Source organism: Cebidichthys violaceus, unplaced genomic scaffold (assembly GCF_023349555.1).
Source record: "Cebidichthys violaceus isolate CVI_PGR_0920_01 unplaced genomic scaffold, fCebVio1.0.p SCAF_11, whole genome shotgun sequence".
Classification (NCBI taxonomy): domain Eukaryota; kingdom Metazoa; phylum Chordata; class Actinopteri; order Perciformes; family Stichaeidae; genus Cebidichthys; species Cebidichthys violaceus.
This window is the reverse complement of record NW_027176274.1, coordinates 960,527-975,732: the sequence shown is the minus strand read 5'-3', so window position 1 is coordinate 975,732 and position 15,206 is coordinate 960,527. Positions and strand designations below refer to the sequence as shown.

At 42.0% G+C, this 15,206-nt stretch overlaps 2 protein-coding genes across 2 annotated transcripts; both read left to right on the top strand.

Moving 5' to 3' along the window:
• Positions 1-565: 565 nt before the first annotated feature.
• LOC137889727 (olfactory receptor 56A5-like) lies at positions 566-1,510 on the top strand. The gene has a single exon (XM_068733730.1). The coding sequence runs from the start codon at positions 566-568 to the stop codon at positions 1,508-1,510; it is 945 nt and encodes a 314-aa protein (XP_068589831.1).
• Positions 1,511-5,262: 3,752 nt separating this feature from the next.
• On the top strand, positions 5,263-6,174 carry LOC137890051 (olfactory receptor 51I2-like). The gene has a single exon (XM_068734149.1). It carries the CDS (start codon positions 5,263-5,265, stop codon positions 6,172-6,174), a length of 912 nt encoding a protein of 303 aa, XP_068590250.1.
• The last annotated feature ends 9,032 nt before the right edge of the window (positions 6,175-15,206 follow it).

The following is a 15,206-nucleotide window of genomic DNA, read 5'->3' as shown; positions in this document are numbered from 1 at the left end:
CTGTTGACTGAATGTCTTTATGACTTTATGAGCTGAAGAGACCACAGGACTGGTATGAACACTATTAATGGCATATTTTGTTGATACTTGTTGATATATGTACTATGGACAACTTCCATAAACTGTGAAAGCTTTTCAAACTGGTTGATTGCAGCTGTGACTTTGTCTGTGAATAATGTTAATGTTTTCCCTTGTGAGCCTTGGTAACCTGGATACATCTCTTCTCCATTCATTGAACTGAAATATAATATGTGAACAAATGTTTGGTTGCTTGTGCATTTAGTCCATGAGATACTGACATGTTTCCCTCTTGTGTGTGTTTTAACATGTCTTTTTGAACTATGTGTTAGTTATGCTGAATAGGATCAAGTTTGAAATATGCAGTTAATGTAACTTACATGTACGCAGGCTTGTGTTATGTGTCCTGTTGGAATAAGTGTTCAATAGAACATGTTATTCAGTCCATTTGAATCCCTAATAACTCTCCTTTACATCATCTTTTAATTTGTTTGTCCTCTCTCCATCACTCTCACTTCTCTTCTTCCAGCTTTGCTTTGCTGCAGACATGAAGAGCAACAGCAGCCTGAATCCTCTCTACTTTCAGTTCACTCTGTTTGCAGACTTTGGGCCCCTCAGATATCTGTTCTTCAGTCTGTGTCTGTTGCTCTACGTGACTATAATCTCTGCTAACGTTGTCATCATTCTGACAGTCTGCCTGGAGAAGTCTCTGCATCAGCCCATGTATATCTTCATCTGCTGTCTGTCTTTTAACTCTCTGTACGGCTCAGCCGGCTTCTTCCCCAGGTTTCTGATGGACATTCTGTCTGACACTCATTTGATCTTACGTCCGTTATGTTTCATTCAAATATACATTGTTTACACCTATGTAGGAGAAGAGCTGACTCTTCTGAGCGTCATGGCCTACGATAGATTTGTTGCTATTTGCCAGCCCTTACACTATCACAGTAAAATTACGTTTTGGATGGTGTGTCGTCTTGTGATTTTTGCTGTACTTTATCCTGCATTTGTTGTTGGCTTTTTGGTTTATCTGGCCACCCAACTGCCTTTGTGTGGAAATAAAATGAGGAGGCTTTTTTGCACCAACTGGCCTGTAGTTAAGCTCTCCTGTGTGGACACAACACTGAACAACATAGGAGGTCAGTTACTCACGATGATAAGCATCTTCATCCCCGTATTCTTTGTCCTGTACACCTATCTACGAATTCTGCTTGTTTGCAGGAGACAATCAGCTGAATTCAGAGGAAAGGCGTTACAAACTCTCCTGCCTCATATTTTAACATTTCTGAACTACTCTTTCACTCTGTTCTGTGAGCTGTCATTGACTCGATTTGAGGCTGATAAAATGAGTCCAATAATCACAATTGTTTTATCTTTAGAGTATCTGATCATTCCCCCGATCATTAACCCTCTAGTTTACGGCCTGAATCTGCCTCAAATCAAAGAAGGAATTATCAGAATTTTGAAGAAATGTCCTTCTGCCAAACTTTAAAACTAAACATGCAGATAAAGCAAACTGTGAAGCCACACAATATGCTGGTATATGTTCAACGTATTTGTCCATAGATTTTGTTTGCCATCACATTCATTTGAAGGAGATCTATGAATAGAATCGATGTCATCTTAAAAGACATCAACCTAATATACAGGTTGTATATGCATGGTAAAACGCACGGATCCACAGGTTAAAATACTTCTTTGAAAGGCACATTGTAGGCCTTAAATGTTAATCTACTTCTCTTTTGTCTATTTCTCAAATAGTTAATGTAAAAACACTTTAGAAAAGACACTATGTGCATCTCTTTCTGGCAGACTGAATTAAAAATTGTGCTTTTAATATGATAATCTCGAACAAATTAGATTTAAAATTCAGGTTTGTACAGTTGGAATTTGGTTTGGAACTTTTTATTTTACAGTACGTTTAAATAAAACACTGTCAACATTTAGAAGAAACACACCTTATATCTACATTATACATAATATATTATGAAATACATATGATACATTCTATAATATTAAGTATATATAGACTTACTACTATAGACTACTTTATATAACTTTTTATATATCTCAGGGGAAACGGCTAATATCCTCCTCCCAAAATAGACTCATCCTCTTGCTTTTGCCCTTTTTAAAAGCATCTTTTATTTGATTAATTTATTCTTCCTTCTTTTGTATTCTTATTATCAATTCTCATGTTCTTGTGCATCACTGTCACTTTGTTAGTCTGTTCTCCTATAACAGTGGAATAAAGCTTAAAAAAAACTTCTTTGCAATGGGTAGTGAACTATGAAGGTTGCTGTCTGTGGGCTTAAAGGTGATAAATTCAAAATTCAGATAATTTCTATTGCCTCCACAAGGTTCTCAACATGGCGACAGCTGAGTGCAAACAGCTGCTGGTGCTACGTTTACATGAAGACACTGTTGGCCGGGCCGGCGATATTGCCACAAATGCGTGAGAAGTGCTTAAGAAGGCTAATTTTAAAGAAAATGTGACCGATCGCCGACCCTTGTTAACCAATCATTAGACATTAACCGCCAACATTAGTGAGCTGTGGTTAAAGTGCCAAACAAGCCTCCCCGCTGCAATGATAATAGATACACAAACAGGTAAATCCATCATTTATCACCAGCTGTGGTGTCTGCACAAAACAGGCCTCTGAGTCTCCAGTTCACTACTCTGGGAGAGTTAGCAGCCACCATGTTGAGTGCATTGTCGTGGACACATGCAGCTTCTTTCCCAGTAAGTTTCCACTGCATCAGTTAGTTTAGCTGTGAGATTATCAGATGTGTGTCTGTTATACTTTGTGAGGGTTTACACCAGTGTACTGCAAACCTAATGAGTGTGAAGTCAGAACCAACGTTACAGTTGTGAAGGTAGCAGTGCAGTGTGTGTACAGTTTATTTGTGAATAAATGCTACTAGTCCTCCAGCCAAGTTTCTGTGTCTTACTTGTCAGCCAGCTGCTGATTAAAGTGAAGGGGGTCAGTCCAGAAGTTGGCAACAACTCTGGCCATAAACCTGAGCCAGGAGTAGCTATAAGCCTGAACTAGCCCTAACTATAAGCCTGAATCAGCCCTAACTATAAGCCTGAATCAGCCCTAACTATAAGCCTGAATCAGCCCTAACTATAAGCCTGTAACAGGCCTAACTATAAGCCTGAACCAGCCCTTACTATAAACCTGTAACAGGCCTAACTATAAGCCTGAACCAGCCCTTACTATAAACCTGTAACAGCCCTAACTATAAACCTGTAACAGCCCTAACAATTAAACTAGTATTGTCCTCTCCTATTTTAAGCATGCCACTATCCAGCCTATATTAAAGAAACCCAACTAAGATCCGGCTTTGCCCATGAACTATAGGCCCATATCAAAACTGCCCTTCCTTTCAAAAATCTTTGAGAAGGTGGTGGCCAACCAACTTACTGCTCCACTGGAGAGGCACAACATGTATGATAAATTCCAGTCTGGGTTTTGTAAACGACACTCTACTGAAACTGCTTTCCTGAGGGTTTCAAATGATATTCGCATGTCCTCTGATGCAGGTGACTGCTCTGTGTTGGTACTTCTGGACCTCAGTTCTGCGTTCGACACTGTTAGACCATAACATCTTGATGAGGAGGCTACGTGATTGGGTGGGCATTTCTGGCATAGCATTAGACTGGTTGACATCTTACCTCGCTGACAGAAGTTGTAATGTCTTTGTGGGTGATTTTGTGTCTGTCACCTCTCCACTGTCTTGTGGTGTACCGCAGGGCTCGGTTCTGGGGCCTCTGTTATTTTCCCTTTATTTGTTACCTTTGGGACCGATGATAACAAATTATAATGTGTCCTATCATTTATATGCAGATGATATCCAACTCCATCTGTCATTCGAACCCAGTGAGGCTTTTGCATTAACTAGGCTCCTGGACTGTGTAAATGCTATTGGAAACTGGACGGCAGAAAACTGCTTACAACTCAACGGCAGCAAGACGGAGGTTCTGGTTATTGCTCCAGATGAATTTGTCTCTACGATCAAGCAGAGTATTGGTCCTCTCTCCTCTGCTGCCCACTTCAACCTGCGGAATCTAGGGATAATTTTTGATCGATCCACGTCATTTGACCCCCATGTTGAGCAACTGTCCAGATTGTGGTCTGAGCCAGCCCTAACTACACACCTGAGCCAGCCCTAACTTCAGGCGGCATCAAAGAGGAAAGTCAAAGCCTACTCTTAAATGTGGTGAGGGTGTTTGCCCCCCGGGCTGAAACTGGAAGCTGGTTCCACAGAAGAGGAACTTGATAGCTGAAGGTTCAGGTTCCCATTGTTCTTTGGAAGAGTCTAGAAACCACAAGTAACCCTGCATTCTGGGAGCACAGCTCTCTAGTGGGGTGATAGGATACAATTCCTCTTTAAGATATGATGGTGCCTGACCTGATAGCATTAATCCTTGATTCAAACTATTATCAACATCCCTATACTTGATACATTTAGAAGTCTGGACTTGGGTATAACTTGGCAACACGACAGTCCAACAGATGTAGTCTGTTTGTGACACACCGTATCTCCCTTTGGACCTTGTGTGCACAGGTTGTTGTTCTCAGTTCTGGAGAACAACATGATAAAAGTGCAGCAGCTTCCTCAGTGTGCTCTAGGTCAGGGGAGGATGCAGTGTATTTACTACACTGATGCAGAGACTGTTGACTGAATGTCTTTATGACTTTATGAGCTGAAGAGACCACAGGACTGGTATGAACACTATTAATGGTATATTTTGTTGATACTTGTTGATATATGTACTATGGACAAATTCCATAAACTGTGAAAGCTTTTCAAACTGGTTGATTGCAGTTGTGACTTTGTCTGTGAATAATGTTAATGTTTTCCCTTGTGAGCCTTGGTAACCTGGATACATCTCTTCTCCATTCATTGAACTGAAATATAATATGTGAACAAATGTTTGGTTGCTTGTGCATTTAGTCCATGAGATACTGACATGTTTCCCTCTTGTGTGTGTTTTAACATGTCTTTTTGAACTATGTGTTAGTTATGCTGAATATGATCAAGTTTGAAATATGCAGTTAATGTAACTTACATGTACGCAGGCTTGTGTTATGTGTCCTGTTGGAATAAGTGTTCAATAGAACATGTTATTCAGTCCATTTGAATCCCTAATAACTCTCCTTTACATCATCTTTTAATTTGTTTGTCCTCTCTCCATCACTCTCACTTCTCTTCTTCCAGCTTTGCTTTGCTGCAGACATGAAGAGCAACAGCAGCCTGAATCCTCTCTACTTTCAGTTCACTCTGTTTGCAGACTTTGGGCCCCTCAGATATCTGTTCTTCAGTCTGTGTCTGTTGCTCTACGTGACTATAATCTCTGCTAACGTTGTCATCATTCTGACAGTCTGCCTGGAGAAGTCTCTGCATCAGCCCATGTATATCTTCATCTGCTGTCTGTCTTTTAACTCTCTGTACGGCTCAGCCGGCTTCTTCCCCAGGTTTCTGATGGACATTCTGTCTGACACTCATTTGATCTCACGTCCGTCATGTTTCATTCAGATCTATGTCATCTACAGTTATGCAGCGTGTGAGCTCATGATTCTCGGCGTCATGGCCTACGATAGATTTGTTGCTATATGCCAGCCCTTACGCTATCACAGTAAAATGACGTCCATGACGGTGACGTATCTTCTCATGTTCGCTTTGCTTTTTCCTGCGTTTGCTGTCGGCGTTTTGGTTTATCTCACTGTTCGATTGCCTTTGTGTGGAAACAAAGTGCACCGGCTCTTTTGTTCGGTGGTCCAGCTCTCCTGTGTGGACACGACCGTGAACCGAATAGTAGGAACTTTATTTACCGTATCAAACACCCTCGTGCCCCTGTTCTTCATCCTGTACTCCTACCTGCACATTCTGCTGGTTTTAAGGAGCAGCTCGTCAGAATTCAGAGGAAAAGCGTTACGAACCTGTCTCCCTCACATCGTGACGTTCATAAACTATTTTTTCTCAATTCTCTGCGAGGTCACGCTCAGTCGTTTCAAGGCCGATGAAGTCAATCCGATTGTTATCGTGGTCTTATCTCTGGAGTTTGTGATCATTCCAACGATCAGTAACCCTCTAGTTTACGGCCTGAGTCTGCCTCAGATCAGAGGAGTCGTTTTTAGATTTTTTTAAATACAAAAGAAGTTTTCTGGTCCTTCTAGAATATAATAACTCTGATTTAACTGATTATATCTGTATGTTTACGCTCATTTGAAAAAATCTGAATATATTTGAAGAAAATAGATCCCCTGGCTCCCTAAAATACATCTCAAGTGCTCATTCTTAAATTAGAGAAATAAATCATACTATGTGCTGATTAATAACTGCATGTTTATGGCCTTAATAAGGTGAATTACGAGCTACTGATATGGGGTTAAACATCTGACAGTAGAGCAACACACTGTGTTTTCTCACCTAATGTGTGAAAATAGAATCTCTTGTTGAGCTGTGGCTCTGAAATCAGGTTATTAAAATTGTATGCTCTCATTGGTGTGACATGATGAAGGTGGGAGGGGCCAGCATCAAACAGGAAGTGTCCCCTTTAAATGCATGAGGTGAGGAAAACATACAAGATGAAGCTGTTTTTTCTTCATAACATCATAAATTGTCAGAGCAAATATTTTGCACAAAACTCTGATGGTAACTTTTTTACTTTTTTGGAGTGTTAATTCATGAAAATGAAAATGAGCATGTTTGAATTCTATCAAAGTATGAATTAAATTGTTCAATAAATATGCCTTCACTATCTTAAATCATTGATAAGACACAAAAACACCTCCATGGAAAATAATGTTCTCTTGTTTCCTCAAATGAATCCGTTACATTATTACAGAAATACACTCATAGTGTTTGTGTATAAATGCTAAATACTGAGTGAGCTGGAACAAGTGGCCTTTAAAGGCTGCAGGGAAACTCACTGGTGTGTGTGTGTTTATTTATATATATATATATATATATATATATATATATATATATTTATAGATGTATACATAGTATTTATATATATAAGAAAGGCACACACAAATTATTATGATTATTTAAGACTAAAAGCATTGAATATATTTATTTATAAGGCTCCATCATCCTAAAAACATAACTTTTAGTCTTAAATACAAAATTAAAGAAAAGCATTTTGCTTATTCAGTAAATCATGGTCCATTTAGACTAAAATAGACCTGAAAGCAGAGTTTGCTTTAGGGCGGGCTTACTGTGATTGACAGGTCACTGCTGCTACCAGAGCCGTATCCGGTGTCACTACGTCACTCCTCTGCATTCCAAATATGGTAACAGCCGTTCATTGGAAGAAGAAAAGTCAAGATGGCAACGGTCGGATTCTAAGATGATAGAAGAGAAATTTCCAAACTCGAGGCTTCATAACGGCAGTCCACAAAACGATGGGTGACGTCACAATGATTACGTCCACTTCTCATATACAGTCCATGCTATGAACCTGACCCAGACTTAGCTATAAACTTGAGCCAGCATTAACTATAAAACTTAGACAGCCCCAACGATAAACCTGAGCCATCCCTAACTATAACCCTGACCCAGCCCTAACTATAAGCCTGAGCCAGTGTTAACTATAAACCTGAGCCAGCCCAAACTATAACCCTGTGCCGTAAGTATGAACCTGAGTCATCCCTAAGGATGAACCTGACACAGGAATTGTTGTGTTTCTCAATTGTTTTATATCCCGGTTTGAAACGTAGATATCTCGGACCAACGCTTAATTGTACGGAATGGATGTTTTGGGAAAAATTGAGACATTTTGGGTCGGGATTGTCGGGCCACACATTTTGCCTTGTTTGGGCCTCTAAAATCTCCACAACCTTTTGGGCTGGGAAGCTGAATTTTGGGCTGTACTATCTCCTCATAGTCTAGATCCAACGGTAGGAAAATGAAAAGGATTGGACCAACTCCGAGCCTTTGAAATCTCAGGCAAAGTAGCACTTTTTTTTTTGCTGAAAAATTCAAATGTGTCCGATTTGCTTCAAACTTGGAACACTGAGTTTACTGTTGCCAGACATGCTTCCACTAGAGTTCCAGCGTCCTTGCCTTGAGCATTGCCAATAAAAGTTGCTAATTAATTTTAGTAACTTTTTGGTACTGTGTGCTATAATTATTTGGGGAGTAATGAGAACAAAAGAGCCATTTCAGTTGTGATAATTGGCCTAAATAACAGCCCAATTAAATTTTAGTAATTTTTTGGTACTGTGTGCTATGATTAATTGGGGAGTAATGAGAACAAATGGGCCATTTGGGTTGTGATAACTGGCCTAAATGAGAGCCCAAGCACTGGTACTAGGTGCTATGAATAGTTAGGGATGTATGGGAACAAAAGGGACAATTCGGAATCCCAGAAAAGAAGTATCCGAATTGTCATAATTGTTCCCGACCCGTTGGGGACGAATAGGCACAATTGGGCCATATTGCATTAGATTATTGGACTACATGGTCAGCCCATACAAATGTAGGGGAAATGGCCATTTTTGGAGTTGTAAGGGAACTAATCCTTATATCTCAAATACGGCCATTTGTTCTAAATTTGTATGGGAGAGTCATGTAGGCCAATAATTCCAACCCGAATGGCACTTTTTGATCAGAATGTCCCAGTGCCTTTTGGTACTATTGCAGGTGCTAGCCTCACAAAACTTAGTGTGTGTGTTGCTATGAAGCCATAGTCCCTGTGTATTAAGTTGATGTATACGAATTGTCATAATTATTCCCGACTCGCCGGGGACGAACCGGCACGATTGTGCCATTGTGGAATGGGCAAAAGAAGGCCATTTGGGTTGGGTTGGCCTTCATGACTGGCCTATATAAATGTAGTAGGAATGGCCGTTTTTGGAGTTATAAGGGTACTAATCCTTATAACTCAAAAACTGCCATTTCTCTTGAATTTGTATAGGCTGACAATTTATTCCAATAATCCCAACCAATATGGCCTTTTGTTCCCATCCCTCCCAAACAAACAAAAAAAGGGCCTTTTGTAAGAAGAGATGTGACAAATTGGGCCAATTCGGGGCCGGCCGTGCTGGATGCCGGATCAATATTTTAAACTGCGATATCTCCTCAACCGTTCAATATCCCGCTTTGAAACGTAGATATCTCGGACCAACGCTTAACTGTACGGAATGGATGTTTTGGTAAAAATTGGGACATTTTGGGTCGGGATCGTCGGGCCACACATTTTACCTTGTTTGGGCCTCTAAAATCTCCAAAATCCTTTGAGCTGGGAGGCTGAAATTTGGACTGTACTATCTTCTCATAGTCTAGATCCAACGTTATGAAAATGAAAAGGATTGGACAAAGGGAATTTTTTTTAATTCTCAGTCAAATAAGCCCGAAGCATAGATTTGCCTGTTTTGACTGAAAATTCGAAGTCCTCTTATTTGCTTGAAACTCTGCTCACTTGGTGGGCTGTTGGCAGGTATGCCCCCTCATAAGTTTCAGCCTCCTTGCATAGAGCACAGTGGAGATATGGCTTGGGACAGATGGGTTTAAAAGTTCCTTTATGACTATCCCATATAAATCCAAAAACGGGCCTTTCGACTACGAAAGGGCCATTTGGGTTGGGATTATTGGAAAACATGGTTGGCCCATGCAAATGTAGTTGAAATGACCGTTTTTGAGTTATAAGGATTAGTTCCCTTATCACTCCAAAAACGGCCTTTTCTACTACATTTTGAATGGGCCGGTCATGTAAGCCAATAGTCCCACCCCAAAACTCCCAAATGCCAGCAGGCCAGTTTTTACCACTCTTTTCTCTTAATCTTTCTACTTTAAAGCAAGGTAATGAAATGGAACCTTTTCATATTCACAGAGGGGCTTGTGAACATTAAATGCTTAAAATTTGGAGCTCGTTGCTGGAAGTAAAGGTCCCCAAAAACAGGCCCAAAGGGCTTAATTGGTGCCATATTCCCTTATATTTGGTAATTGAGCTATGAAAAAATTGACAAAATCTGTCAAATATTGGTCCAAGAGACCCCAGATTTTCGACAGACTTGTTGTACTGGCCCTACATCAAGGTCACATGACCAAAATCTGGATCAAACTCAGAGAACAGCATGCTGTCAAGATGGATAAGTCTGACACCATGTCAAGAAGTTTGTCAGAATGGAGCATTTTTTTTCTAAACATGTCGGAACTCTGCTTTTTGTATATGTTGTAGCCACGCCCAAGTGGGGCACATTCATGTTGGATGGCACTCTCTAGCACGTAGCATGCATGCGCAGGAGGAGGGACAGTTGGACTACTTTGAATGGTAGTTTTTATCGGATAAATTGAATGGGAAATGATACCCCAAAAGTCCCTCCTTCAAACAGTCTTAACTTCTCAGGACATGGTTGAAAATGTTTGGAAATGGCATGAAACATTCAATTTGAGGACTTAAATGAGCACCTTTATCAGCAAGTCTGCAGACCCTCTGAAAAACTATCTTCTTTTAACAACATGCTAATGACTTGAAACTACTTGAACCTTGAAGAGTGTCCCCTTGTGTCCACCATATGTCAATTTAATGTGTTTTTATAGGACCCAAGTACTGAAGAGTAACCTTTGAAAAAAGGCCCGTTCCCTAATATCCCAAAAACGGCCGTTTCTACTACATTTTGGATGGGCCGGTCATGTAGGCTATACTTAGACCTGAGCCATGCCTAAGTATGGACCTGACACAGAACTAACAATAAACCTGAGCCAGCCCTGATTAGAAACCTGAGCCAGCCCTAACTATAAGCCTGAGCCAGCCCTAACTATAAGCGCCATCAAAGGGGAAAGTCTATGCCTACTACTACTAATATTTATATACTGTATATATAAATATATATAAATATCATACATTTATATATATTTATATAAAAGAAAAGCAAACACAAATTATTATTGTGATTATATGTTATTTATGAGGCTCCATCATCCTAAAATCATTGCTCTTAGTCTGAAATAAAAAATAAAAGGAAAGGTTATTGATAAATAATTCTTTACTGATTTACTCATAACAGCTGAATAAAGTAGTGAAGAAGTCAGAGAATGTGACGAGATGTAACGATGGAAAACACCACAAACTGTTCATTCATTGACAACTCAAACTCATGTGAGAGAAGACGCAAAAAATAAAGTTTAAAATAGTAATAATAATCTTATAAATGTTTGAGAGAGATAGAGAAGTAGCACTTAGTTTAAATGACAGTATTTATACGTCATCTATTAGCCTTTACATTAAAAAGTTCAGTCACATGTAAACACATTTGATCAGATCAGAGATGTTCAAAGAGAATATTATCCTTTAAATGAATCCCAAACAGAGCCACACTTTAACGCTTCAGGGGAACTTGTTACAAAGAAAACTGAAACTGTTGGAAGAGGAATTGTTAATCAGGGAGTAAAAAGAATAAAACCCACAACTGAACAAAACATAACACGTTGTCATGGACACAACCAGGTACCAGGTGAGCTCAGTGAGTCCCTGAGGGTTCAGGTCTCAGGTCTGAAGGGGGACACTGGGACTGGATCCATGTCTGTCTACTGAAGGAGCAGCAGCGCCCTCTGCTGACAGAACTGAGTATCAACATGTTACAGTTTGATCAGATTTTATAATTTAATTTAATTTGTTTTAAATGTTTGATTAAAGCGATTTGATCCTTGTGTTTGACACATATTTATATATGTAAACATATATACATATATGTGTGTATATATATATATATATATATATATATATATATATATATATATATATATATATATATATATATATATACATATATACAGTGGCGGGCCGTGCATTTTATACCTGGGCCTTCAGTGCTGTCCTACTACAGTCATTATGAGCCACAGCTACGGTTATTGTTTGTTTCTAGAGTGTAATAATACATGTGCTCCTATTGAACCGTTCGGTACCGCTCTGTCTCTCTCTCTGTCTCTCTCTGTCTCTCTCTCTGTCTCACTCTGTCTCTCTCTCTGTCTCTCTCTGTCTCTCTCTCTGTCTCTCTCTCTCTCTGTCTCTCTCTGTCTCTCTCTGTCTCTGTCTCTCTCTCTGTCTCTCTCTGTCTCTCTCTCTGTCTCTCTCTGTCTCTCTCTCTCTCTCTCTCTCTCTCTCTCTGTCTCTCTCTCTCTCTCTCTGTGTCTCTCTCTCTGTCTCTCTCTGTGTCTCTCTCTCTCTCTCTCTCTCTGTCTCTCTCTCTCTCTCTCTGTCTCTCTCTCTGTCTCTCTCTCATTCTCTCTCTCTCTCTCTCTCTCTCTCTCTCTCTCTCTCTCTCTCTCTCTCTCTCTCTCTGGTGTACGTGAAGAGTCACGTGATATTCGTTTTCAGGATTTTAGTTTTAAAACTCTGTTTGGAGTAGTAAATGGAGTAATGTGGATGTAGCCTTAGTTTCTTCTTTCTTTCTTTCTCTTCTACACAAATACACAATCTTGCTACACTTCATAATCATGTTATCACGTTTACCCGGCATTCATGTTTACACACACACACACACACTCTCTCACACACACACACACACACACACACTCACACACTCACACACACACACACACACACACCCTCATGGAGTCCTGCCACACATTCTTGAGAGCTCACTTCATTGTAGTGATTCACAGCATTTCATGGCCAAATAAGAGCAAAACCTTGTTTCTGGATCCAGACTGTGAGACGACTTTACACATCAACTGTAGAGCTCATCATGGACGCATCCATCTTTGTCAGACGACATGTTGACATTCACATAAAACCACCTCTGACTGGACCTTGACCCGGTCTTTGGACTTTGGACTCGTTGTTCTGGACTTGGGACTTGTTCTGGACTAGACTCTATTCTGGTCTGTTTTCACAGGCGTTAAAGTGGGTCTTTACTTAGTCTATTATTAGTCTCAGTGTAGTCCTGATCCTCTATGAACCAGTCTCAGTGTAGTCCTGATCCTCTATATGAACCAGTCTCAGTGTAGTCCTGATCCTCTGTATGAACCAGTCTCAGTGTAGTCCTGATCCTCTATGAACCAGTCTCAGTGTAGTCCTGATCCTCTATATGAACCAGTCTCAGTGTAGTCCTGATCCTCTATATGCTCGTCATCGGAGCCACCGGGTCGGATTCTGGTGAAACCAGATGAACTCATGCAGGTTCCCCAGAACCTCCTTCAGCTCAGACCGATCCATTACATTACAGTCATTTATCAGACGCTTTTATCCAAAGCGGCTTACATTTCAGTATCTATCTACACAACGTAGACGCAGCTACGGGAGACATTTTTGGGGTTAAGTGTCTTGCTCCAGGACACATTGACATGAGACTAGTGGAGGAGGAGCCGGGGATCGAACCGCCGACCCTCTAAAACACTTGAACGTGCTGTCTTTAACCAACTGTCTTCCTATCTCCACCAAAACAGCCTTTTGGAGCCCCACCAGTCCGGGTTCAAAGTGGGTCACTCGACAGAGACGGCCCTCCTTGCGGTGACAGAGTCGCTTCACGCCGCGAGAGCTAACTCTCTCTCCTCTGTCCTGATTCTCCTGGACTTGTCTGCGGCGTTTGACACTGAACCATCAGATCCTCCTCTCCACCCTCGAGGGGATGGGCGTCTCAGGCTCTGCACTCTCCCTGTTTGCATCCTACCTGACGGGTCGATCCTACCAGGTGACCTGGAGGGGGGCCGTGTCGGAACCACGCATGCTGACTACGGGGGTTCCGCAAGGGTCAGTCCTGGGCCCCCTTCTCTTCTCGCTCTACACAACATCTCTGGGTTCTGTTATTCGCTCGCATGACTTCTCCTACCATTGTTATGCCGATGACACCCAGCTGGTCTTGTTATTTCCCCCGGTGACACTCAAGTGGAGACGCGCATCGCTGCGTGTTTGGCTGACATCTGGAAGTGGATGACGACACACCACCTCAAGCTCAACCTAGACAAAACTGAGCTACTGTTCCTCCCGGGGAAGGGTTGCCCGCACCGGGACCTGTCCATCACCATCGATGATACCGTGGTGACGCCAACTCGGACTGCGAGGAACCTGGGTGTGACCCTGGATGACCAACTGTCATTCTCGGCAAACATTTCATCCGTCACACGCTCCTGCAGATTCCTGCTCTTCAACATCAGGAGGATTCGTCCCTTCCTCACTGACGAGACGCCGCAGATTCTCATCCAGGCTCTCGTCATCTCCCGCCTGGACTACTGCAACTCTCTACTCGCCGGAGCCCCGGCGTCGGCCATCAGACCTCTGGAGCTTGTCCAGAAAGCCGCAGCTCGCCTGGTGTTCAATCGCCCCAAGTTCTCCCACACAACTTCCTTTCTCCGTTCTCTACACTGGCTACCTGTAAGAGCTCATCCAGTTTAAGACTCTGGTGCTAGCCTACAGGGCAGTGAAAGGAACAGCTCCTTCCTATCTCCAGGCCACGGTCAAGCCTCACACCCCCGCCCGACCACTTCACTCTGCTGCCTCGGGGCGATCGGTCGCCCCGTCGCTCAGAGGTCCTGGCGGCTGATCGACCCGGTCAAGTCTGTTTCCTGTCCTGGCCCCACAGTGGTGGAATGAACTTCCCACTGACGTCAGGACAGCGGAGTCGCTGCCCATCTTTCATCAGGCTGAAGACCCACCTCTTCAGGAAGTGCTACCCTGAGCCTTCCACTTAGCACTTATTGTATTCATACTAGCTTGTTGCACTTATTGTATTCATATTACTTATAGCACTAACTGTTTCTCTTGTTTCTGTTCTTTGGCTCTGAGTTATGCTCTGCTTCAGGCTCTTAGATGCTTGTTTAAAGGAAATGTACTTATGACTTCTGGTGACTAGTAGTTCTTTTGATTACCAATGTTGATGCACTTATTGTAAGTCGCTTTGAATAAAAGCGTCTGCTAAATGACTGTAATGTAATGTAATGTAATTGAAAGGCAGCCCTGCTCTCCACTTAGCCACAGTCACGGTCCACCGAGGACAGACCCAGATCCTCCAGCAGAGACCGGTCCACCGTGGACAGATCCAGATCCTCCAGCAGAGACCGGTCCACCGTGGACAGACCCAGATCCTCCAGCAGAGACCGGTCCACCGAGGACAGACCCAGATCCTCCAGCAGAGACCGGTCCACCGAGGACAGACCCAGATCTTCCAGCAGAGACCGGTCCACCAAGGACAGACCCAGATCCTCCAGCAGAGACCCTGGATGTATTGCTGGAC